This window comes from Sardina pilchardus, chromosome 12 (genome assembly GCF_963854185.1).
Source record: "Sardina pilchardus chromosome 12, fSarPil1.1, whole genome shotgun sequence".
Lineage (NCBI taxonomy): Eukaryota > Metazoa > Chordata > Actinopteri > Clupeiformes > Clupeidae > Sardina > Sardina pilchardus.
In genome coordinates this window covers 11,370,837-11,394,712 of record NC_085005.1, presented here as the reverse complement: position 1 = coordinate 11,394,712, position 23,876 = coordinate 11,370,837, and the positions used below count along the sequence as shown (strand labels likewise).

Genomic DNA, 23,876 nt, shown 5'->3' with positions numbered 1-23,876 from the left:
GGCAGCATATCGGATTTTGACTTAATGTGGTCTGTCTTTTCACCATAGGTTCGAGATGTTTTGCATTAACATTTACAGGACATAATTATTTGGATGGTAGGAGCTGAGGCACTTTTCTCTCTTGTCAAAATATAATGAGTTTCTGATTCAAAATCAATCTCATATACTGTACTCTGTTTTCTCTGTGTCTGCGTTTCTCTGTTTTAATTCTCTTTCCCTGTTCCCTCCTCCTCCCCCTCTATCCATCCATCACTCTTCCTCTTGTTCTCCACCCTTTCTCGCTCTGTTCAACTTTCCTCTGTCACTTTCTTGTCGCTTTCTGTTTTATCACTTTTCACACTCCTCACACTTCTGTGCTTGCGCTCTGTCTTCTCCTGCCTGCACTCCTCCACCCACCCACTCACTCTCTCTCTCTCTTTCTTTCTCTCTCTCTCTCTCTCTACATCTACCTTTCTCTCTTGCCCTCTCTCTCTCTCTCTCTCTCTACATCTACCTTTCTCTCTCTCTCTCTCTCTCTCTCTCTCTCTCTCTCTCTCTCTCTCTCTCTCTCTACATCTACCTTTCTTTCTCTCTCTCTTTCTCACTCTCTCTTGCCCTCTCTCTCTCTACATCTACCTTTCTCTCTCTCTCTCTCTCTCTCTCTCTTTCTCTCCATCTACCTTTCTTTCTCTCTCTCTCTCTCTCTCTACATCTACCTTTCTTTCTCTCTCTCGCTCTCTTTCTCACTCTCTCTTGCCATCTCTCTCTCTCTCTCTCCATCTACCTTTCTTTCTTTCTCTCTCTCTCTCTCTCGCTCTCTTTCTCACTCTCTCTTACCCTCTCTCTCTCTCTCTCTCTACATCTACCTTTCTTTCTCTCTCTCGCTCTCTTTCTCACTCTCTCTTGCCATCTCTCTCTCTCTCTCTCCATCTACCTTTCTTTCTTTCTCTCTCTCTCTCTCTCGCTCTCTTTCTCACTCTCTCTTACCCTCTCTCTCTCTCCCCCCCCCTCCTCCTCCATGTCTATCTCTGCCGCACAGGTACGTCGTACTCGCCTCAGGGTTATGGATGTGAAGGGAAGCTGTACAGCCTGGAGGGCGGCGGGGGCGTCGGCGGCGCCGGAGGAGGAGGGGCGGGCGAGCGTCCGCAGGACCGCAAGAAGAAGAGCTCGGGCCTGGCCACGCTCAAGCGCCGCTTCATCAAGCGCCGCAAGTCCAGCCGCTCGGCGGACCACGCGCGGCAGCTGCGCGAGCTGCTGTCCGGCTGGGACGTGCGCGACGCCCACGCGCTGGTGGAGGAGTACGAGGGCACGGCGGCGCTCAAGGACCTGAGCCTGGCGGCGGGCACGGCGCGGCCGCCCGCCCGCACCCTCCAGCGCGACCTGGCCGAGCTCTACCGGCTGCAGCTGTGCGCCGACGTGGAGCTGCTCTTCCAGGACGCCCGCTTCCCGGCGCACCGTGCCCTCCTGGCCGCCAGGTGCCCCTTCCTGGGCTCGCTGCTGGCGTCGAGCGGGGTCGGGGTGAGCGTGGTCGGCGGCGGCGGCAGCGGAGGAGGAGGGGTGAGCCCGGGCCTGGGCGGGGGGCCCTCGATGATCTTGGACGTGGGCGCGGCGGCGGGCGCGGCCGGCGTGGGCATGGGCATGGACGCCGGCGTGTTCTCCACGCTGCTCTACTACCTGTACACGGGCGAGCTGAGCGGCGAGGAGACGCGGCTGCGCAGCGGCGAGCTGCTGCTGCGCCTGGGCGAGGAGTTCGGCACGCCCAACTCGCTGGAGGCCGACATGCGCGCGCTCTGGGAGCGCATGAGCCACCACGACTCGCTGCTCTACTTCGCCTCCGACGCCGAGCTGGAGGCCGGCACGCCGGGCGGGGTCAGCGGAGGCGCGCAGACGCCCCTGGGGCCCGGGGCCACCGCCGTCATGGGCGAGGAGGAGCTCCGCGCGCACAAGGCCGTCCTCTCGGCCCGCTCGCCGTTCTTCCGGAGCCTCCTGCAGCGCCGCACGCGGGCCGGAGCCGGACCGGGACCGGGACCGGGACCGCCCGGCGGCGAGGAGCCGCCCGACCCGCACATGCCGCCGCTGCCCACGTGCATCGTCCTGGACGAGTCCATCATCCCCAAGAAGTACGCGCGCGTCATCCTGCACTGCATGTACACGGACCGCGTGGAGCTGTCGCTGGTGCTGCGCGGGAGCCCGTCGGCCGGCAGCCTCGGGGAGGTGCAGGCGCTCGTGGCCGGGAGAGGAGGCGGCATGACCCGCGCCGAGGAGGCCATGGAGCTCTACCACATCGCCCTGTTCCTGGAGTTCAGCATGCTTGCGCAAGGTGTGTATGTCTGCGTCATATAAATACACCATGCAGAACACACACACACACACGTATGGCATATCCACCATTTCCCCTTATCCTGAGGTTAAACACACAGTAGGTGTATCTTCTCATAGTAAGTGCAGCATATACCCGACTGTTTGCACACTCTCCTACCATATAATACACCATGTAGATCACACACACACACACACACACACACACACACACACACACAGCACATTGTCCACCACTTTCCCCTTGTCCTGAGGTTAAACACACAGTAGGTGTATATCTCTGTTCCTTCCTTCTCATAGCAAGCGCAACATACAGTATACACCCTGCTGTTTGCACACTCTACTGCCATTATAGTCCATCTTCTAGTGTCCAAGCATATTGTGCCATATCCATTGTTTTCCAGAGAACATCTAGAGTGATGTCTGTGGCACCCACACACACACACACATTGTTTCCCACACATTGATTTAGTCACTGTGAAAGTTGTTGGACCGTTTCGGCCATGATATTGATCAGCGAGTGCATTGGGCATGGCCTGCTTCTCCTTTTGTGTCCCTGGACTTGTTTCCTTCTGGAACATTCTTTGATTAAATCCACACACACACACCTCTGCTGTCTCTCTCCTCTGTGCTTTGGCGTGCTCTGCCTGGGACATTCTGCGTCAAAGCAGACGGAATCCAGGAAAATGGTTGGTGTTCAGTCAGTCATGCCACGAAAAAGAGCACGGCGTACAATCTTTTAATGGTTTTCAGCCATATTGAGAACATGTTTCTCTTTCAAAAGTTTGGCCGGGTATGAATGATACTTCTCAAGTTATTAATGATGTGTTTTTCACGCTGTCCAACTGAAGTAATATCAAAGGCAGAACAAATAGGAGTTTGAACAGAAATATTTTACAGGCCTTGTTTTTGGAACCCGTTCATGATCTAGACAAGGGTCCGAACAAAATCTTAGAAGACAGTGCAGCAACAGACTTATCTGGTGTGACACCCAATGGCCCATTTTCGTCTTCATCTCGCGTTTTCCCCTCCCTGCGTTAATGTGCTCCGCGCTCGACAGCTCCGGGGGAGGATGGAGGTACAGGTTGGGGCGGGTCTCCACTCCACTCCAAGTCCTGTTGGAGATGGATGCTTTGGGAGGAATTCCCCAGCGCCGCAGCATTCCGAGTTTCCTGTTTTTCATCTTCTTGCTCCCGCCCATCACTGTGTTCTCTCTGTCTCTTGTCTTGTCGGTTTTTTTTCTTTCTTTTTTTCCCCTTCCTTTGAAGAAGCAACTTGTTTGATGTGTTGGAAGTGAAACGCTTTTTTTTTTTGCAAAATTATCCATTATAGCCATTTGAAGTTTTTTCCTCCTTCTCCTCTGGTTTTGTAGATTAGTTTGTATATTTGTGACCTAGTAGATTGACCTAGAGGAGATGATGTGGATTTTGATTGGAGTCTGTTGGTTCATGTAGGTGTTATTAGATATGATACAATACTGGACACTGGATATTTGGGCCATGTCACCATAAAGTGATTCATTGTTTCATTGGATATTCAAAATCTACAGTATTATTTTCAATATTATTTTGATCTAGGTGTTTATATGAGTAGAATCGAATTCATGCTCAATCGGATTAAAATAATCAAATGAAATGTGCCTTTGCAAATCCTTAAGTACCTAAGGTGTCATCTTGACAAAAAATCAAGTATGATGAATACTTGCTGTAAACTTCAAATGAGTGCGTAATAGCAACCAGATTCTTTGAGTCAGTTAATTGCTATGACACTTAGTATTTAAAGATAAATGGCAACAGCAAGCTCCTTTTGCTTTCGTCTTCTCTTTCCTTACTGCTAATGTAAAGAGATCAGCACCTCTTGGCGCGTTTCAAAACTACGCTCCATATGACCCAATCTCTTTTCAAATTGCTATGGTACATCTCAGAATTAACATTAGCGACACAGGACTCATTTTGTCGCGACACGCCCCGTTTGCCCGAAGTGCAGCATCATCATTTGGTGCAGCGGATACAGAGATGGCCTCTTGGCAGGTTAAGGAGCCACATCAGCAAGTCCTGCACCATAGATTGTCCTTCATGAATGATCAGTGTTTGCCTGTGGACAGACCAGCAAATGATCTTTGCCACTGTGCAAGGCGTTAGTCTCATCTGTGTGCAGAGACTGCGACTAATGATTAGCCTTGTTGCGGCACATGTGTGGTTATTGATTGAGAGGCGGGAGACACGTGGCTTACGAGCGTGATTATGAAGTGCCGTGGCGGTCTTTGCCTCATGGTTTGTTGTCAGCTGCTTTCCTGCTTTTCGTACGGTTGTTCCAGAACTCCTCTCCCTTGAAGAATGTCTCATCCCTTGGCTTGAAAAAGGCAAGTGTTCTTCTGAGCTGTGAGCGAAACTCCTCGTGGAGAATTGATTAGCCTGCCGGATCGTTGTCCAATCTTCGCTCCTGTTTTTTCAATCGCAAATGATTACTCCAGGGCAGGCGAATAGATTTCATGCCTCGGATTAATGGCTCCTCAAAATGGACTATTGACTACGGGATTCATTTTCGCCTTCTCGAGAATGAAGTATTATTTAGACACCCCATTTTATCTTCAGAACAGTGTCCCATACAAATGTCACCTTCCTCTCATGCGTTTGGATTATCGGCCTGTATTGTTTCTTTACCCAATAGCAATGAAAGTATTGTTGGTATGTCATTCTGACTTCTTGTCATTCTCCATGTAGCCTGTAACTGGAGGGACACCAGCTACATCACAACCCCCCAGTCCCAAGCCCCCCCATCAGTCAGCCGGAGCAGGAATCCCGGAATCCAATCTGCCTCGAGTCGGTTCCAGCCACTGCTCATTTTTAACTCCTCTTTAGCCCTTTTACTCTTAAAATAAACATCCCAGGGCACACCTTCCACCGGTGCACTGGCACAGGAAATGCGGAGTTGTTTGTGCATTCAATTATGGAGTGGAGGAAGGCCACCATTATTTATTGATAACATTAACACCCGGCAGGCTGATTTTAATGGCAGTATTAGAGATGAGTCACTAACACCTCATAATGATCTGTGGAGCCGGGGCTGCCGGGGGGAAGCGGAATAATCCTCCACACTTAAGGTAGCGTAGGGGCGAGCAGATGTAGGCCCTGCTCGGATAATGTATCTCCTAAAGATTAACATGCCCACTTACATGTCATCTCTAAGCACGCACACACATATACACACACACAGGCGCACACACACACGCATACACACACACACACACACACACACACACACACTCTTAGACTCTTACAGACACGCTAAGGATCCCGCTGTCCAGTCTGGTTGTGTTACCCTGTCCAGATGGCGTGGTTGGATTTGTAAAGGATCGAGCGTTTTTCTGTGAGTGTGTTGATTGAGGCCGCGGAGCGGCGAGATGATTTGTATAAAAAGCAGCTGGAGCTCTCTGTGCGTGTTTGTACACGTAGGCGATCGTTCCCACTCAGCTCAAACAGATGCACTTGGCCACCGCGCTCCGGTGAACTCCAAACTAAACCAAGGGAGGGGAAGAGGGAAAAAAAAACCCCGGCCTTCCTCCTCTGAGACAAAAAAAGCCTCGCACTCCTCCGTCCTGTCAGTTTGGATAAGGCTGGATTGGTCCCCACTCTTCTCACACACAGACACACACACACACACACTTACAGACAACAGACACACACACACACTCAGACATAGACACACACACAGTTGCACGCGCTCATGCAAAGCAAACACACAGAGGCTCACACCCACGCACACATAAGCAAGGCAACCGGACATGAGCCTCAATCTGTCAGTTCCTGAAAGTGACCCTGGCATCCCGACCAAGCCCAGGATACTCTGGAGATCTCACCCATATACGTACACAAACACTACAGACACACCTCTCCATGCATGCACCCACTACCCTCCATAGACTTACTACACACAATCATACATTTACATACAAATACTAATAATACAACATACATCCCACCACATGTGTACAAACTCAGTGGTGGTAGACAGCCAGACCAAAGACATGCATACAGATGGTACACATACACTATACCCTACTGCCCAGACACTGCCTGTTTCTAACGGAGAGACACACATTGTAGACTAACTTTTTCTGCACGCACACGCACACACACTCACACTGTGGTTGGTGGTAGCCACAGGTTTTTCCAGAAGGTCATAGTGACTTAGCCCTCTCTTCCTGCTCTGTGGGAGGGGAGGACTCCGCATCACAACGACACACACACACACACACACACACACACCTCTGCATACCCAGATATCAGCATGTGGGTTCTGCTGCTCGGCACTGAAAGGGCATCACACACACACACTTGCACGCACGCACGCACGCACGCACGCACGCGCATACACACACACACACACACACACACATACACATACACATACACACACACACACACACACACACACAAGCCTGATTGAATCCTGGATGTGCGAAAGGAGGAGATGCAGCAGGCTGATACAGCAGCAGGCTGAGAGCAGACAGTAGATGCACATGAGAGGGAGGCACAGCGGGAGGAAAGCACAGCCTGGCCGCGCACAAAAGGACGGCCGACGCCAGAGCTCCCCGCCGCACACACCACTGATACGGCTCAGATATTTGAGACAGACTGAGGCGATAAATATATTAGATGATGAGAGGGAGAAATGCCTGTAACTGATACAGAAAGGGGGGCATTAAAAATAGAGACTGGCAGAGACGTCGAACAGATAGGCCTACAGATACGATGGAAAATGTAAATCTGCCAATATAAATTGCCTAGAGAAGAGAGATGCGGGGAAAAAAATCATTCATTGATTCCAAGTATGGGTCTGGTCTTGTTGAAGCGCAGTCTCTTTCTGCTTGTTTTGTCTACTGTAGGAATTGGGGCTTTCTCATTGCACTTGGGTGTAACAGGGCATCCGCACTCATGGTGGTTATGAGTAACCGTCCTTGGCAGCAGGGTCTGGCTGCAGAGATGTTATGCACTGAGTCAGTTGTGGTTGCTGGGAGCCAACCCAAATTGCGCAGTCTCCAATGAGAATGATGCCATGTTATGGGCTATTTCAGAAAGCACACAGAACTGCGCACACCTGTACTTGTGTACACACTCACACATACTATACACACACTTTACCCTCCCACTCCCACAAACACAGTAATCAGCAGTACCTCTCTGCAACGTGCATTCGGTACACACCCATCTCTGTAGTTTGCCGTTGTCCACACACACGCACACACACACACACACACACACACACACACATTTGAGTTCTACCTGCTTATTATTGAAACAGTGTGTGGAGAGTGGTTTTGTTAATAATGCTAAGAGAAGTGTGGTCATCAAACCCACACAGAAGAGGACGTGATTCACCTGCTGAGTGCACATTAGTTGTCCTTTAGTTGGCAGCAGCACGGTGACGGCATAATAACTAACATCAACACAACATGTTCCTAACACACCAGTGATCGTAAACATAAACACACATGTACTGCTGCACACACACTGACTTCAGAGAGGCGTTTTGATTGGCCAGTTCCATAGACAAAATTAGCAAATTGTGATTCTTTTTCAGATATGCATTTAATATATCTGGACATCTAGTTTGCTTTTAATATATGTATAGTATGTTTAGAGAGTGTTAGTAGATGATGATGTTGTTGTTGCTGTTGCTGCTGTCAGCAGAGAGAAAAGCAGCCCTTAATTGAATAAGTTTGATGGATCTCGGGCGTGACTGCAGCTGAGCAGAACAGATAGCCTGTGTCTGGCCTGGGTCCTTCCTCTCTGTTTGTGCCATTGACACTCGCCCCGACACAAACATACAAAGAGCCCATTTTAATTTTTTTATTTAGCTCAGCTATTAAAGGCCGCCAGGGAATAATAATGATGCGCGCGCAGCGTATATGCAGTGGCCCTTCTGGCGGAGGAAATGAAATCACGTCCTCGGAGAGACGCGGCCACCCGTCAGCCATTAGGCATCCAGTCAGCGGCCCGGCAGGCTCTCCTGGACACGGCGAGCGGACATCTGGGCCAAGCTGCATAATTAATGTATCCCTCCGTCCCCGTCCCGGGGAGACCGCGTCGGGCCCGGGACCGCCGAGACACGGGCCGGAGCGGAGCGGACTGCGCCGCGCCGCGCCGTTCATTTCTCTGCTCTGGAGCCCGCCTGGCTGGCTGGCTGTCTGGCCCCCTGCCCAAGACAGAGAGTAATCATCACACCCGTCTGTCTCGAGCCGACCAAGCAGGACGTGGAGGGTTGGATGGGCGGAGGAGGTAGAGGGTTTGGGGGAGGGGGGAGGGGGGGTCCAATTGATTCTTGTGGAGGCAGCAGCCCGTATAGCAGGCGATGGAGTCTGGGATACTATGATTTCTGATGTCCCAGGGATCCGGCTGTGATGTAGCTTAGCACACATTGTGGGTTGGTGGTGTAGTGGTGGGGGGGGTGTTCCCCTGGGATGCGTAGGCAGGGGGATTCTCCTGAATCTCAGCCCTGTGGGAACACACCTGTGTGGGAGTCTCTTCACCACCGGCATCCCTGCCTCAGACAGACAGTCGTCGTCTTTTTTTTTCTTTTTTTTTTTCTCGTAATGCATTAACCTCCTAGAATGGTTAATGTATACTTTTCGTCTGCCAGACTCTGTGCTCCGAGTGTGCATCCCACCACATGTGTACAAGCTCAGTGGTGGTAGACAGCCAGACCAAAGACACAGCAGTGTACTGAGAGTGCACTTGCTACATCTCCATCTCTATCTCCATGGTGGTGCATGCGTGGAGTCTCCTTCCTCCAGTGCCTTAGCCAGAGGAGCTGCAGAGAGTGTTGAGCTAGTATTATTTAGCCATCACCAGGCCTCTCAAGGCAAGGGTTGACTAAGCCTCTTTTTTAGAGCTCCCATGTGGACAATAATGTGGTTTATATGGTTGCTTAAAAGTGCCCAGTGTGTGTGTGTGTGTGTGTGTGTGTGTGTGTGTGTTTCTCTCATGTTTCTAATTGAACAGCCATTTAATTCTAAGATTTTTCATCATTTTCTCCCTCTGTCCCTGTGGATTCTGGGTATAATGTGTTCCTGTTTATTTACTTACAGTACTTGGTGTACACTCCTGTCATGAAAAATGTAAAAGAATGCGTAATAGCATTACTAGACAAAATACATGGAAAGTACAAAAATATTTGGCAACACTATACATCACTTCCGCCCAGCACAAGATTGTAACTGAATTATGTCACAGTTTTAGGCCAAGAACATTTTTAGTTTTGTCAAACAACTACATCTTCCTGCTCTAAGGATTCAAGGTCCAATTTTCAGTCAGAGGACTTTCATCGTAATATCCAGTGAACTCCTTTCATACTATGGCAGCTTAGCAATCAAATATATTCTCTACAGGGAAAGCAACTGCCCAAGGCTTTGAAATCACTGCGAGAAAACAAATGCCGTGGACTCCAAGCATGCAGCCAGTTCGGGCAAGAGGCTTCGCCACCCACCTGTCAATCAAGCGTTCAGCTAGGCCAGGGTGTGGGACTTGAAGAAGTGGAGGTTGAGTTTTAAAAAAAAAACCTTACTTTCACCAAAATTGCTGAGTCCACCGCTAAAACGGCGTATTCCAGCATTCCCCACTGACCACTCGGTCAGTCCGAGCATCCCACTGGAGCGGTAGTGACGGCGGAACGGTCGCGCAGAACAACGTGACCGAAAGTGCAGAGTGTGCAGAGGTGTTGGGATGACTCTGTGGAGGGAGGGAGGGAGGGAGGGAGGGAAGAAGGGGAAGTCTGGAATGCACCAGGAGAAGAAAGAGTGAGCAATCTTGTCTGGCGCACTTTTAGTCACAAGAAGAACGGCACAGAGAGACACACACACACACACGCAAACACGCTGCTTAGAACACTGATTAATGTATGCGTAGTAGAGGCAGGCCTGTCAGCAGACAGCCAGAGATCACACATTACCAGGGGCGTTTCTGCTTCTCACTGGTGGTGAACTCAAATATGCATCATGTCTTCGAGACTGAGGAACAAAGGCAGGAAATATTTGTAAATGCCTTTCTTTTTCACATATTTGTGTACCTGGATTTCTGCCAGTGTTGTGGGTTCATATAATGAGCAGATTGTGTGCGTGTGTGAGTGTTTGTGTCCCAGAATGTGTCGACAATGTTTCCATTCTCTTCACAATCTAATGAGAAAAGCAATTGTTTTTTTTTTTATTCATGTCGTATTTCATTCTGGAAGTTCAGTAAGGCGATAAGACAAAGAGAGCCAGGAAACCAGAGATGGACCGAAGCAGGTTCCACTCAATCCCAGGCTCAGCCCAGCCCAGCTGCGATGCATTCTAAACAGCATCAGCAGCAGCCAGCAGCCAGCCAGCCGCCCTCCTCCTCCTCCTCCTCCTCCTGTGGAGCTGGCTATCTGGAGGCTAGCAGCGGGTCTTGTTTTAGCATGCTCCCCTGGACCTCCATATAGAACCACAATTAAGTTAGCCGCTCTGCTTTGGGGGGGAGGGGGGCGGAAGGGCGATGGTTTGATGTGTAAAGTGTCTTGATGAAAATGCGCTGCTCTAACGGAACTGGACTCATGCCGTGTGTGTGTGTGTGTGTGAGAGAGAGAAGGAGAGAGAGAGGGAAGGTGGGGGAGGGTGCAGAAAGACAGTGGTGGCAGTAAAAAGCTGGTGAATTGATATTGGTGCTGATTTATGGCCCTTTTACCTTCTCTGATTTCCTCAGGGGCTTCATCAGCACAATTGTCGTCTATGCGACACCGTTATTTTTCTGTGACCTCTGTCCGACCTCTCGGTCCCTGTGTGTGTCTTTCTCTCTCTCTCTCTGTCTCTCTCTCTCTCTCTCTCTCTCTCTCCCTTTCTTCCTCTACCTCTCTCCCTCCTGTGTCCCTCCCTTTTTCTCTCTCTGCAGTACATCATCTTTCTCATTCCAATTCATATTTCCCACTGCATCCCTCTCTTTTTCTGACACTTAGTCACAGCCATCTTCCCCCACGTGCGTACTCACACGCCACGCATATGTCTTTTTCATCACTGCATTCCTCCGCCCTCACAGTCTCACTCACTCACTTTCATCTCCACAACTGTCCATCTCTTTCTACCTTCTGTCTCTTCCTCACCCTTCCTCTCTCTCTCTCTCTCGCTATCTCACGCTCTCTCTCTCTCAATCTCTCTCTCTCGCTCTCTTGCTCTCTCGTGCTCTCTCTCCATATCCAACTGTCTCTCTCCACCAATCTCTGCTCTTATCTATCCCCCCCCACCCCCAGGGTGTGGTAAAGTGTAGTTAATTAGATGAACTTGTTCAGTGCTGACTGTTTCACTGCCCTGTGTGTGTGTGTGTGTGTGTGTGTGTGTTGCATCTCCAATATCATGGCCAGCCATGTGTAAAATGAGCTCAGGACCATTGTACCGCATTTTCCACAAGACCCTGTGACGGCAACCCAACCAGAGGAGCTTCCGTAGGGGCTCAAAGGGAATTGAGAGAGAGAGAGAGAGAGACGGACAGGGAGAGAGAGAGAGAGAGAAAGAGCGGGGGAGGCTAATTATTTATTTACGTCTCCATGTCTGTCTGCATTCTCGTCTGAAGTGGAGATGCTTTTGAGAGACGCTCTGCAAGTCTGTTACGCGCGGAGCGCTTAAACGGTTTCGTCCTTGGTCCAGCGTCTCAGCTGGGCTTGACGGTGATTTTTAAAAATGGCAGAGCCCCCTCCCGAGTTCCGCGCTCGCTCGGTGCCGCCGGTCACGGGCACTTACGCCGTCTCCTCTCAGCATACAAATGGTCTCCGCCAGCCGCTACTTATCGCTCTGCCACACGGTCTCCTCCAGGCCCAGCCACCAGCCCCCTTCCTTTGGCGGCCCCAGACCCCCTCTCTATTCTGGATGCAGTAAGCAGCCCTATCTTCTCCCCCCTACTCCTCCTTCCCCTCTTCCTCCTCATCACCCCCAAATACTGTTGCCCCCCCATACTTTACACCAGTAATGGAGGGACCTCTGCCCTCCTTTCTGTTGTGGATGCAGTAAGCAGCCCTATCTTCTTCCTCCTCTTCCTCCTCACCTCCCAACACTGTTACAAACACACACACACACACACACACACACACACACACACACACACACACACACACACCAACCAGTAATGGAGAGTGCTGCATATGGTGTGTTTTTAAGTTTGTTTGTTTGTTTGTGTGTATGTGTGTGTAGTGTACTGTTGAGTAATATCAACTCTTAGTAACTTCCTTTATGAGGAAAGAATTCTTTATCTATGCACATCAACAGTGATTCTCACGGTGCCTTTTTCCAGTCAGAAAGCCAACATCAGACAAAGAAGGGTCAGGCTGGTAATACGGAGTGCGATGTAGATCACGATGGTGGGAAGTGGTTAAGGAGCTAGGCTAGGCTAGCATGCAGTAGCCTGAAAAGTCATGGGTTCAATTACCCAACTTCCACCGTTGTGCCTTTGAGCACTGCAGAGTTCCTCCGGGTACAGTGGCCCCTCAAAATATACACTACCGGTACTCAAAAAAAGTCCTGGATGTTTGGCTTTCAGTTTCAGGTGAAATTTCAGGATGAATCTAAAATCAATTATAACTTTTAGAGGTGAACTTGTATGTGACTTTCTCTAAACTTTTGAATGTGCATGTCCAACAGTTCAGTGTTTCTCCACTTCCTCTGCTGAAACATTACATTTGACCTGAAAGCCAGATATCGCTAGCTTTTTGTGAGTAGTGTTATTGACATACTGTATGTAAGTCGCTTTGTATAAAAGCATCTGCTAAATGAATAAATATAATAATAACAATAATGATAACTAGAAATGCAATTCCAAGGAATTACCAGTGCATGAAAATGCAAAAATAGATAGATAATGTAGATATGGTTACTAAGGTGTAGCTAGGGTAAACATGGTGGTTGCATAGTTTACAGAGAGTTGATAGTGTAAAGGTAGACATTTTAAAGATGAAACATTCCAGTTCTAACTTAACTAATGATTTATATTCATGTTAAAATGTTGATTAGCTAACTTAGCTAATGATTTCTAGCAGTTACGTTAAAAATGCTAATTATGCTAGCAATGCTAACTTTACTAACAATGCTAACCAGGTTGATTAGCTAACTTAACCGATGATTTCTAACAGTAATGCTAAAAATGCTAACAATGCTAAATTTGCTAACAATGCTAACCAGGTTGATTAGCTAACTTAGTTGATGATTTTTTGCAGTAATGCTAAAAATGCTAACAATGCTAACCATGCTAACTAGCTAACTTGCTAGTGAGGACTTTTATTTTGAAACATTTGTTGCTAGAGTATCCATGGTGGCCACTATCAAGAAACAAGAAGTTACTGCAGTATAATCATGTTAGTTGCTATGGAAACGGTCATAAACACTTTATTTTAATGGTTGCTATGTTGGTTGCTAGGTACATGGAGGTTTCATGTAGTTGACTGGAGGCATAGTGGATGATAACTGACAGTTGGAATGGTTGAACAGCTCAATAGTTGAGTAGTTTCAATGGTTAAATGATTTAATAGTGTATTATTGCAGTGAGGACCTTTATTTTGAAACAGTTGTGGACAGAGGAAGTAGTGAAACAGGATCTGTAGTCTTAATGAGATTGTATGCTTAAAGCCTGAGACAGAAGGTGCCTCTCATATAGCGTTTACGCGTCCTCTCTCGCTCCTCGATCCTCACTGATCTACATAAAGAATGATGGAGCGGCAACAATGGGATAGTCTAGCCCTTCTTCTATCTTTCTTTATGTAGATCATTGAGGATCGAGGAGCGAGGGAGGACATATAAACGCTGCTTGAGAGGCACCCACAGTAAATACTTTAAAAGTTGTATGTAGATAGTCTAATTAATGTTGATAGACAGAATGTTTCATGGATGTTGATGGGCAGATTGTTTAATAGATGTTGATTGACACATTTGACAGTTTAATGGGTGGATGAGTGAATGGTCTGAAGAAGATGAATGGATAGAAGGTTGGATGGAATGTGCCTTATATTCTTGTTAAGAGAGACACTGATACAGCTCTCTGAGAGTAGTTGATACAGGTGTAATCAATCATCACTGTTGATAGACAGTTTAATGGGTGGATGAGTGAATGGTCTGAAGAAGATGAATGGATAGAAAGTTGGATGGAATGTGCCTTATATTCTTGTAGAGTGGAGAGACACAGCTCTCTACTGGGAGTAGTGGATACAGATACAGGTGTAATCAATTCAACTGGCTAGTCTTAAGAGAGCCAGAGTGTAAGCCTGAGACAGAGTAGATTGTTTAAAAGTTGAATGTAGATCGTCTAATTGATGTTGATAGGCAGACTGTTTAGAATGGGTGGATGAGTGAATGGTTTGAAGAAGATGAATGGATAGAAAGTTGGATGGAATTAGGAAGACTTATGTTGATACAGTTGATACAGGGGAATGAAAATGTAGTCTCAAGAGCCTGAGAGAGAGAGAGAGCTGCTGCACCTGGACTGGCCACCTGGCGTAACATTCTAATTGCTGCCGTGATGTCATAATGAGCAATGTTAAGTCTATGGGGAAATTGTAATAGTTTTTAACTAATAGTTTAAAAAGTATAAAAGTTACAAAGTTGAAAAAAACAAAGCACACCTGGCATAAGCAAGACCTACGCAACAACGTTTGAATTAAGTTTCTACGTTAAACGGTTCAAGCTGAATTGCGTGTGTTAGAAGTAGTGGAATAATAACTAGAAATGCAATTCCAAGGAATTACCAGTGCATGAAAATGCAAAAAAATGTAGATATGGCTACTAAGGTGTAGCTAGGGTAAACATGGTGGTTGCATAGTTTAAAGAGAGTTGATAGTGTTAAGGTAGACATTTTAAAGCTTAAACATTCCTGTTCTAACTTAACTAATAATTTCTAACAGGTATTCTAAAATGTTAACTATGCTAGCAATGCTAACCAGGTTGATAAGTTAACTTAGCTGATAATTTCTAGCAGTAATGCTAAAAATGCTAACTATGCTAACATTGCTAACTATGTTAACAATGTTAACCAGGTTGATTAGCTAACTTAGCTAATCATTTTAGCAGTTGTGCTAAACATGCTAACTATGCTAACAATGTTAACTATGCTAACAATGCTAACCAGGTTGATTAGCTAACTTAGCTAATCATTTTTAGCAGTTATGCTAAAAATGCTAACTATGCTAACAATGCTAACCATGCTAACAATGCTAACTTGCTAGTGAGGACTTTTATTTTGAAACAGTAGTTGCTAGGGTATCCATGGTGCCCACTATCAGGAATAAAGAAGTTACGAAAGTTTTTCATGTTGGTTGCTATGGAAACTGTCAAAAACGCTTAATTTTAATGGTTGCTATGTTGGTTGCTAGGTACATGGAGGTTTCATGTAGTTGAATGGAAGCATAGTTGATGATAACTGACAGTTGGAATCGTTGAACAGTTCAATAGATGAGTAGTTTCAATGGTTAAATGATTTAATAGTGTATTATTGCAGCGAGGACTTTTATTTTGAAACAGTTGTGGACAGAGGAAACAGTTAACAGGATATGTAGTCTTCACAGAGAGATTGTCTGCTTAATAGCCTGAGAGAGAGAGGGCTGCTGCAGGTGGGGCTGGCCACCTGGCATAAGATTCTAATTGCTCAACGACCCGATTGTGATGTCATAGAGGCCAATGTTAAGTCTATGGGGTAATTTTTAATAGTTTTTAATTTATAGTTTAAAAAGTATAAAAGTTACAAAGTTGAAAAATTATAGCAACCCGATCCATTAGAAGACCTACGTTACAGAGTTTGAATGAAGTTTCTAAGTTAAACGGTTGAAGAGGAATTGCGGGCAGAAAAAGTGGTAAGCAGAATAATAATAAGAAGTCTAGGAAGAACAGTACAGTGCATTTTCATGCACTGTAATAATAAGAAGAATACTTTGGAAGAACAGTATAGTGCATTTTCATGCACTATAATAATAATACATAGGTTTTATATAGCGCTTTTCAGGGTACCCAAAGATGCTTTGCAAAGACACAGAACAAGAAGGATACAAAAGGACAATACAGTACATACAATACAGACATGTATACAAACAAACAGTGTTGGGGAGTAACGCATTACATGTAATCGAGTTACGTAATTTAATTACAAAATAAATGTAACAGTAATATATTACAGTTACTGTAGAAAAAAAATGTAATTCAATTACAGGTACTTTTGACATTTTTCAAAATTACAATTTGAATTACATCTCAATATTGTCAGCAAAACTTTGCAAATAATATTGTATGTAAAAATAACTGTTTCCCTCCACAGCCATAGTTTGATACGGGACCTTCTGATAGGCTCTATCACGTCTACAGCGCCATCAGCGTAGGCCTACATGCCTGCCTGTAAACGTGTTATGATTATCATTATATTATCCTCACAAAAAATATGATGCTAATTTATGTATTGAATGCCCTTGCTGCCTTGTGCGCTTGTACAGAACTGCTCGGCAGCCTGTAGACCAAGGCCGAAATCTTCGCATGGATTTGGGGACTATAAATATCATTCAAAAATCGGGAAAGTAATCAAAAAGTAATCAAATGTAATTAGTTACGTTACTCAGAAAAAGTAATTAAAATAGTTACACTACTATTACATTTTAAACAGAGTAACTTGTAACTGTAACACATTACATTTCTAAAGTAACCTTCCCAACACTGCAAACAAATATGCAAAAAGGACAATACAAAATATAAATGTGATGTGCGAAGGCTCCTGATTTGAATGGCAATGTGGATGCTACACCTACGAATAATGGAGCACAGGAGACAGAGCAGGAGTAGTGTTTCCAGGGATGGTGAGGAAATGGCAGATACGGCAGAAGGAGGCGAGAGTGATGATCATGGGGAGGCAGATGTGTGAAATGTGGCTGTGCGACGAGATGCATGTTGCACAATTGGAGTACGAAATGGATGATGATGATGATTCCTTATCAGAAGTGCTAGATAGAGCGGATCTTTCACAATTTAACGCTGAACTAAACTGCTTCACCCATTAGAGGAGATGGCTACGTTTTTGGATGATAAATATGGGATAAATATAAGTTGAGAAGGTATATATTTTTTTCCTCCCAGAACTTGATAGATTTGAGAAATCAGTGACTTATTAGAAGTGGAAGGTGGGCTTGAATGTGCTAAGTAAAACAAAAGTGTATAGTTTTTTAAAAGTTAATGATGTAAAAAAAAAGGAGGACAAAGGCTCCTGGAAAAACTAATTGAATAGATAAATTATAGCTGTGTCACGTTGGCTGTATGTATTGGGCTTTCTTGGCCTTTTTCCTCTCTCCTTTCGGAGTCATTGAGGGTAGGTTCCTAGAATATTAATGGAGGGAGGCAGGGATAGAGGGCTTTGGTTGCTGAGTTTGTTAATCTAAATGGGTTTGAGATTACATTTCTACAAGAGACCGAATCTGATAGTTATAATGAAATAGATTGTAAGAGATGGTGGGAGGGGTTACTTACTATCCTCTTTTCTAAATGTTTGAATGTTAAAATCATTTTCTCTGCTGAGGTGGAAAGAAGCAGCGTTATTTTGGTCTAAGCAGAGATTAAAGGGCAGGTGTTTATTTTTGCTCATATTAGTGACTCTGATCTTTTTGAGAGGATGCGGGATGCTTTTGGGTCCCCTTTTGCTTCTGGGAGGTTTACAAAGGGGTAGGGATGGGCTTAACTTCCTTAGGATGTACCCAGACAAAGAAGGGTATGGACTTTTGAGGGACTGCTGAAGAAGGTGGCTACCAAGCTGTCTAAATGGACCTGGCTATTACCTGAGCTATTCCAGGGTTCTAGTTCCAAAATAACCTGGCTGCCTCAATGTTGTGGCACAAGCCGACTGCTCTGGAAACCCCTGAGAACACAATCAAGGGGATACAAGATAGACTGGTGAACTTTTTTCAGTTCAGGGCAACACTGGATACTAAATTTACCTATTTGGGAGAGGGGGTCAAGGTCTGGTGGTTATAAGTATTCGCATCAATGTGTTTTGATTGCAGACCTCATCAATGGGTTTTCATTGCAGACTGCTCTGTCGTTGTTCAGTAATGACTTGGATTGGACAGCGGTTGTCTGCTTCCTACCTTGATTGGATATGATGAACAACTTTTATTGTCGAACCTGGAAGGGCCGAGGTTCAGCAGATTATCTTCTTTCTATGTGCCCGTTTTGAGGGCATGTCTCATTGGTCTAGTCCCAGTTAGCCCATAGCTTCAGCAACCCACTTTCAATTAATTATGTTAGGCTAAGCTAACCATATTGAACTGGGTTCAGCAACTTCAGCAACAAACGGATTCGGTCTGTGAGGAGATTCGGTCAATGCAGCATTTGGGCTATATCCGCACATGGCGTTTTCATTTGAATTTAGCCATGTTTTAACCATGTTTTTAAATGAAAACTGAATGAAGAGCTGCAGTTGGTGTTGCCTCGGGCATGCAGGGAGGCTGGAAGCACTGGTTTCAGATGCTGTTCAGCAGGATGATGTGGAGCATGGGGGCAATTTAGTCTCCCTTGTGATTTCGGAGGCAAAGCCCTTTCTAGACATTAACCTTCACACACAGCATGTAGAAATCCTTGGTGTTCGACATCATCAGTCTGTGCTGAGAGGGGGCCACAGCGTGGAGGTGGTCAGTAGTGTTTGGATTTCAGAGGATGTAGTAGGCGGTACTTTTATAACGAGGAGTGATTCAATTTACCCTGTTAAGGTCTTAAGGCCTATGGTGGCTGACCGAATCAAAACTCAGTATGCCTACTATAACCTGGTTAAGGATATGGAGGGTTTTATGGCTGTGTGAGGGGTTGTGTGAAGGTGCGGAGGATGGGCAGGTGGTTTTTAGCCTATGAAGTAGTTTGTTTATTTTTTATAATGATGAAAGAATGTATTTTGGGGTCTAAGGGAAGGTTGGTATTGTTGTATATGTATCCTGTGTTCCAGTAGGAAATGACCTCATGGTTTGATTGATTCAATAAACGGCTGTTAAACCTCTCTCTTTTTATACCTTCTGTTCCTTTCTTTCTTTCTTTCTTTCTCTCTTTCTCTTGCGCGCGCTCATATTCTCATTAGGCCATGCGTGTCGGTAGCTGTGTAAGGGGGAGGGGGGTAGGCAGAGTTAATATTTCATAGGGGGGAATGGGAAGGGGCTGGGAGGCTTTTAGTGGAAGAGGGGGTTGTTCCCAGGGAATAAGGGTGGAGTCAGGCCCCATGCAGCAAGTCAGTGAGGGTGTGGGTGGTGTGGGTGGTGGTGGTGCTGGTGGTGCTGGTGGTGCTGGAGATAATGAGAGTGGTGTGGTGTGGAATGGTGCACTGTCGAGGAGGAGAGCGGCTGGGCTGCTTGGAACCGGATCGGGTTAATGAGGGGAGCGAGGGACCCCCAGTACACACTCTCACACACACACACACACACACACACACACACACAATCTCACAGACCCTCTTTCTCACTCACTCACACACACTCACTCTCTCACACACCCACACTCTCTCTCTCGCGCACACACTCTCTGTCTCACGCACACACTCTCTCTCTCATACGCACACTCGTAGTCTCGTACACATACTCTACGCACACACACACACACACACACACACACACACACACACACACTACCCCAAAGGTTTGGGTTAATGATGGTCTGGGGATGCCCTGGTGATGGTAAAGTGGGTAAATTGTACAGGATAAAAGGAATCTTGAGGAGGAGAGGGAATGCCCTCACTGCCATTTGCCCATGCTGTACCATACCCTGTGGATGGTGTTTGATTGGAGTCCATTTCTTCCAGAAAGAGGACAGTGACCTCAAGCACAGCTCCAAACTATGCAAGAACCAAGTAGGAGTGAAGCAACCCCATCCTCACACAAACTCCCTCCTCCTCAGAGAGACTCTCCCTCCCTCCACAAGAGAGCACGCCACTTTTCCCGGGGTCTGTTTCAGTAGCCGCCACTTCTCTGCTGCTGCTGCTGCTGCTGCTCCTGCAGACGAGGCCGGGCAGCGGGGGGTCTCTCTGTACTTCTGAAGGAGCTCAGGCGCGCCACACCACACCACGGCACACGCCACCACACCACCACGCCACGGCGCTCCACGCCGCTCTCTCCAGCGGCCAGCCTCTATGCATCACTTCACTCCAGTGCTGACGGCCTGTAAGAGGGCCTGCTGCACTCCTCTCTCTCTCCTCTCTTTTTCTCTCTCTCTCTCTACTCTCTCTCTCCATCTCATCCTCTTTCTTTTTCTCCCTCTCTCTCTCTCTCTCTCTTTCTCTCTCTATCGCTCTCTCCCCCTCTCTCTCTCTCTCCCTCTCCCTCACTCTGTGCCCTTTGATGTTTTTTTGATGTTTCAATGACTTCCTGCAGCCACACTGACTTCCTCTCCTTGGTGTCTGGGTTGTCTCATCTCGACCTCCCTGCTCCCTGCTAATGAAGTTCATCTTGAGAGCATTTCCTCCTCTTTCTTAGAACTCCTCGCTCAACACACACACAGAAACACACACACACACACACACACACACACCCTTCTCCGCTCACACACACACATTTTTTTTTCACTCACTCTCCCTTATCCCTTCCTCTCCACACTGTAAAGCAAAAGTCTAAGCTAGCTAACTTTCTCTTTCACTTCAGGAATTAGCTGATTCTACCATGCTGCGTGTCAGACAGCAGGACCCGCATAGTCAACTAAGCATTGCCCTCCCTCAAAAAAGGGAAAGCTTGAGAGTTCTACAACCTTTGTGTCGGATATGCAAAACCAGACAAAAACCGAGACCTTCTCACGAGGTGCAGCCAACCCTTACTGTGCTTTCTCTCTCTCTCTCTCTCTCTCTCTCTCTCTCTCTCTCTCTCTCTCTCTCTCTCTCTCTCTCTCTCTCTCTCTCTCTCTCTCTCTCTCTCTGACTCCCTACTTCTCACTATCACGTTTTACAGTTACTCTCTCTCTCTCTCTCTCTCTCTCTGTCTCTGACTCTCTACTTCTCTCCATCACGTTTTACAGTTATCATTAAGTTCACTCTTTGTTGTGCGGCCTTGAAGACGGCAGCAAGGTCCTGAGGCGGCCTGCTCTTGTACCTTTGATGCCCCAGACAGAAATGTCTGGGAGTATCTGCTCAATAAAGGAATGAAAGCCCAAGAAATCAGAGGCAGGCTTTTTCTCTAAAGAGATGTAACTCTGTGACGTGACGTGCACACACACACACACACACACACACACACACACACACACACACACCCACACCCCAAAAGAGATGTAACTCTGTGACGTGACATGTGCGCGCGCACACACACACACACACCCCAAAAGAGATGTAAGTCTGTGACATGACGTGCACACGCACACACTCAAACACGCACACACAGAGAGAGAGAGAGAGAGAGGGAGAGAGACACACACACACACACACACAGATGACAGATGCAAGCACACAGAAATGGCATTTTCATGGTTCCTCCACATCAGCTGTATGGCCTTATCTCTCAACTGGTGGAGAACCCCTCCCTTAACATCTCAACCTTCCTCTAAACAGGCGTGAGCAAAGTGTCTTGCATTCATTAGTGAAGTGTTGCATTTCATACTTTGGTAGTGTACAATCCCCCATGGACCTCATCTAGATAGATAGATGGATGGATGGATGGCAATTCAACCTCACTGTTTAAATGAAAATTTGGATTGGAGACAGTGTTGTTGTTGTCTTAGTGATTTTGTGGTTAGCTTATTCATAAAGGTTCTGAAGAGGTTGATCTTCAATCTTTGAGCAGATTTTTTGGACAGACTCTTGTACCATATTATATTAGAATATTGTAAGATGTTAACAACTCCTTGATAGCAAAGATCTTGGAGTGGAGTGGAGTGCTCTAGAATCTTTGCTTTGATAGTAGGAGAATTCCTATTTTTACTTGACTTTTTTTTTCTTCTTTTGTATGGAGTGTTGAACTCAGTCCCAATCACCTAAGACAGTGATGTAAGACTGCCTTCGATATCAACCAAGGAAAGCAGTTGATGGCCAGTGCTGTTGTTTTGTGTACACACACTCACGCACACCGCGGGCTAATGAGATGCATAATTCTGACAGCTTGGGTGACACAAGGTTCTCTGTAGACGCGTGCCTCCTAATTAAAATGGATGAGCCGCTGCTTATGCACGTGTGTGTTTGTCCATGTTTCTCCCTGTTGTATTGAAGGTACCGCAGTGCTCTGTTGCTATGGACCCACTCACATCCCCCCTGTGCTGGGATGTATTAATATCTCACATTCCCCGTCTGTGTGTGTGTGTGTGTGTCTTTTCATACCCAGTCACGTAACATGAAAAGAATGTGTCTCGCGGAGATATTTGTGTTGTGCGTCCACCTCTCCCGTCAACTTGGGCTTTTTGTGTTGCGAGTCACATCTCTTCATTCACTGCTCTTCCCCATTGTCTTTCCCCAGCCGTCCCCAGGCCCACTGCTGAACAATAAAACTGCTCCCGAAAGGCCGTGTTTTGGAGCGATTCTCAACTTAGCAATCGCCGAGTCCCTGGCATTCCCTCCTGAAGTGCGTTTGACGGACTGTAGAGTGAATATCTGCCAAATGTCGCTTTTACGGGGGTTTTTTTCTTTTTTTCTTTTTTTCTTTTTTGAGCGCGTGGTGCAATTAAGTGCTCTGGGAGGAATCCAATTTTCCCTCACCATTTTTCACTCCATCACAAACGGAATGGAATCGCCCTTGCTCCCTCGGTAACAGCCAGACAAATTCATTTGCATGGATTCATCAGTGTGCTTGTCAGTCATTTACGTTTGCACAGTGCACGCCGCATCAGGCGAGTGTGGCTCTGGATGCAGATCAGGTCTCGAGCACCAAGGCTAAGACGTTGGCCATTTGGTTGTGCTAGCTTGCGCTAACTCCCATCCAGGCTGCATACTCGAGTGCTAACCGTGGCCGTTTTCTGCCGTTTCTCTTCCCCCAGGCTGCGAGGACATCATCGCGGAGAGCATCTGCCTGGAGTCCCTGGTGCCCATCCTGAAGTGGAGCTCGCAGCCGTACGGCTCCAAGTGGGTGCACCGACAGGCCATGCACTTCCTGTGCGAGGACTTCAGCCAGGTGGTGACGTCGGACGTGCTGCACGAGCTCAGCAAGGATCAGCTGCTCGCAGCCATCCAGTCCGACTACCTGCAGGTGAGGAGACGCAAAGGAGACCAGTCACACACACGCACACACACTTGCCATAATATCCTCATCTCATGAAGTCATGACAGTCGTTTCCCTATGCATAATGATTTCAGCCTTAATGCCTCTGTGCTTTCAGTTTCCCTGTCAGGGCCTTTTTTCGCACACAGAAAAATGGTGTGTGTGTGTGTGTGTGTGTGTGGTCTTTGTGTACGCGAGCGCATCTGTATTCTAAACACCCCTCCCATCCACTGTCACCAGCCGCCCTTATTTATTCCTCGCAGAGGAAAGAAGCGGCTAAGCAAAATGCAAACTATGCGTGTGACTGTGAGGGGTTTTAAACAAGGCCAGAAAATGGAGAAAAGGTCCCAGGAAAGAACCGCAAGCACCTGGCTAGAGTTGGGAATGAGGAGCCAGACCCTCCGTCTATTACTGAG

General features: G+C 46.8%; 1 protein-coding gene across 2 annotated transcripts in view; it reads left to right on the top strand.

Annotated features, from left to right (window-relative positions):
* btbd7 (BTB (POZ) domain containing 7) overlaps positions 1 to 23,876 on the top strand; it is a 56,612-nt gene that overhangs the window by 22,204 nt on the left and 10,532 nt on the right. Inside the window, exons 3-5 of one of the 2 annotated variants that reach the window (XM_062550402.1) lie at positions 49 to 96; positions 1,019 to 2,299; positions 23,240 to 23,448. In XM_062550402.1, the coding sequence (XP_062406386.1) occupies positions 49 to 96; positions 1,019 to 2,299; positions 23,240 to 23,448 (1,538 nt within the window). The remainder of the gene's footprint in view (positions 1 to 48; positions 97 to 1,018; positions 2,300 to 23,239; positions 23,449 to 23,876) is intronic. The other variant, XM_062550403.1, reaches the window with a different exon arrangement.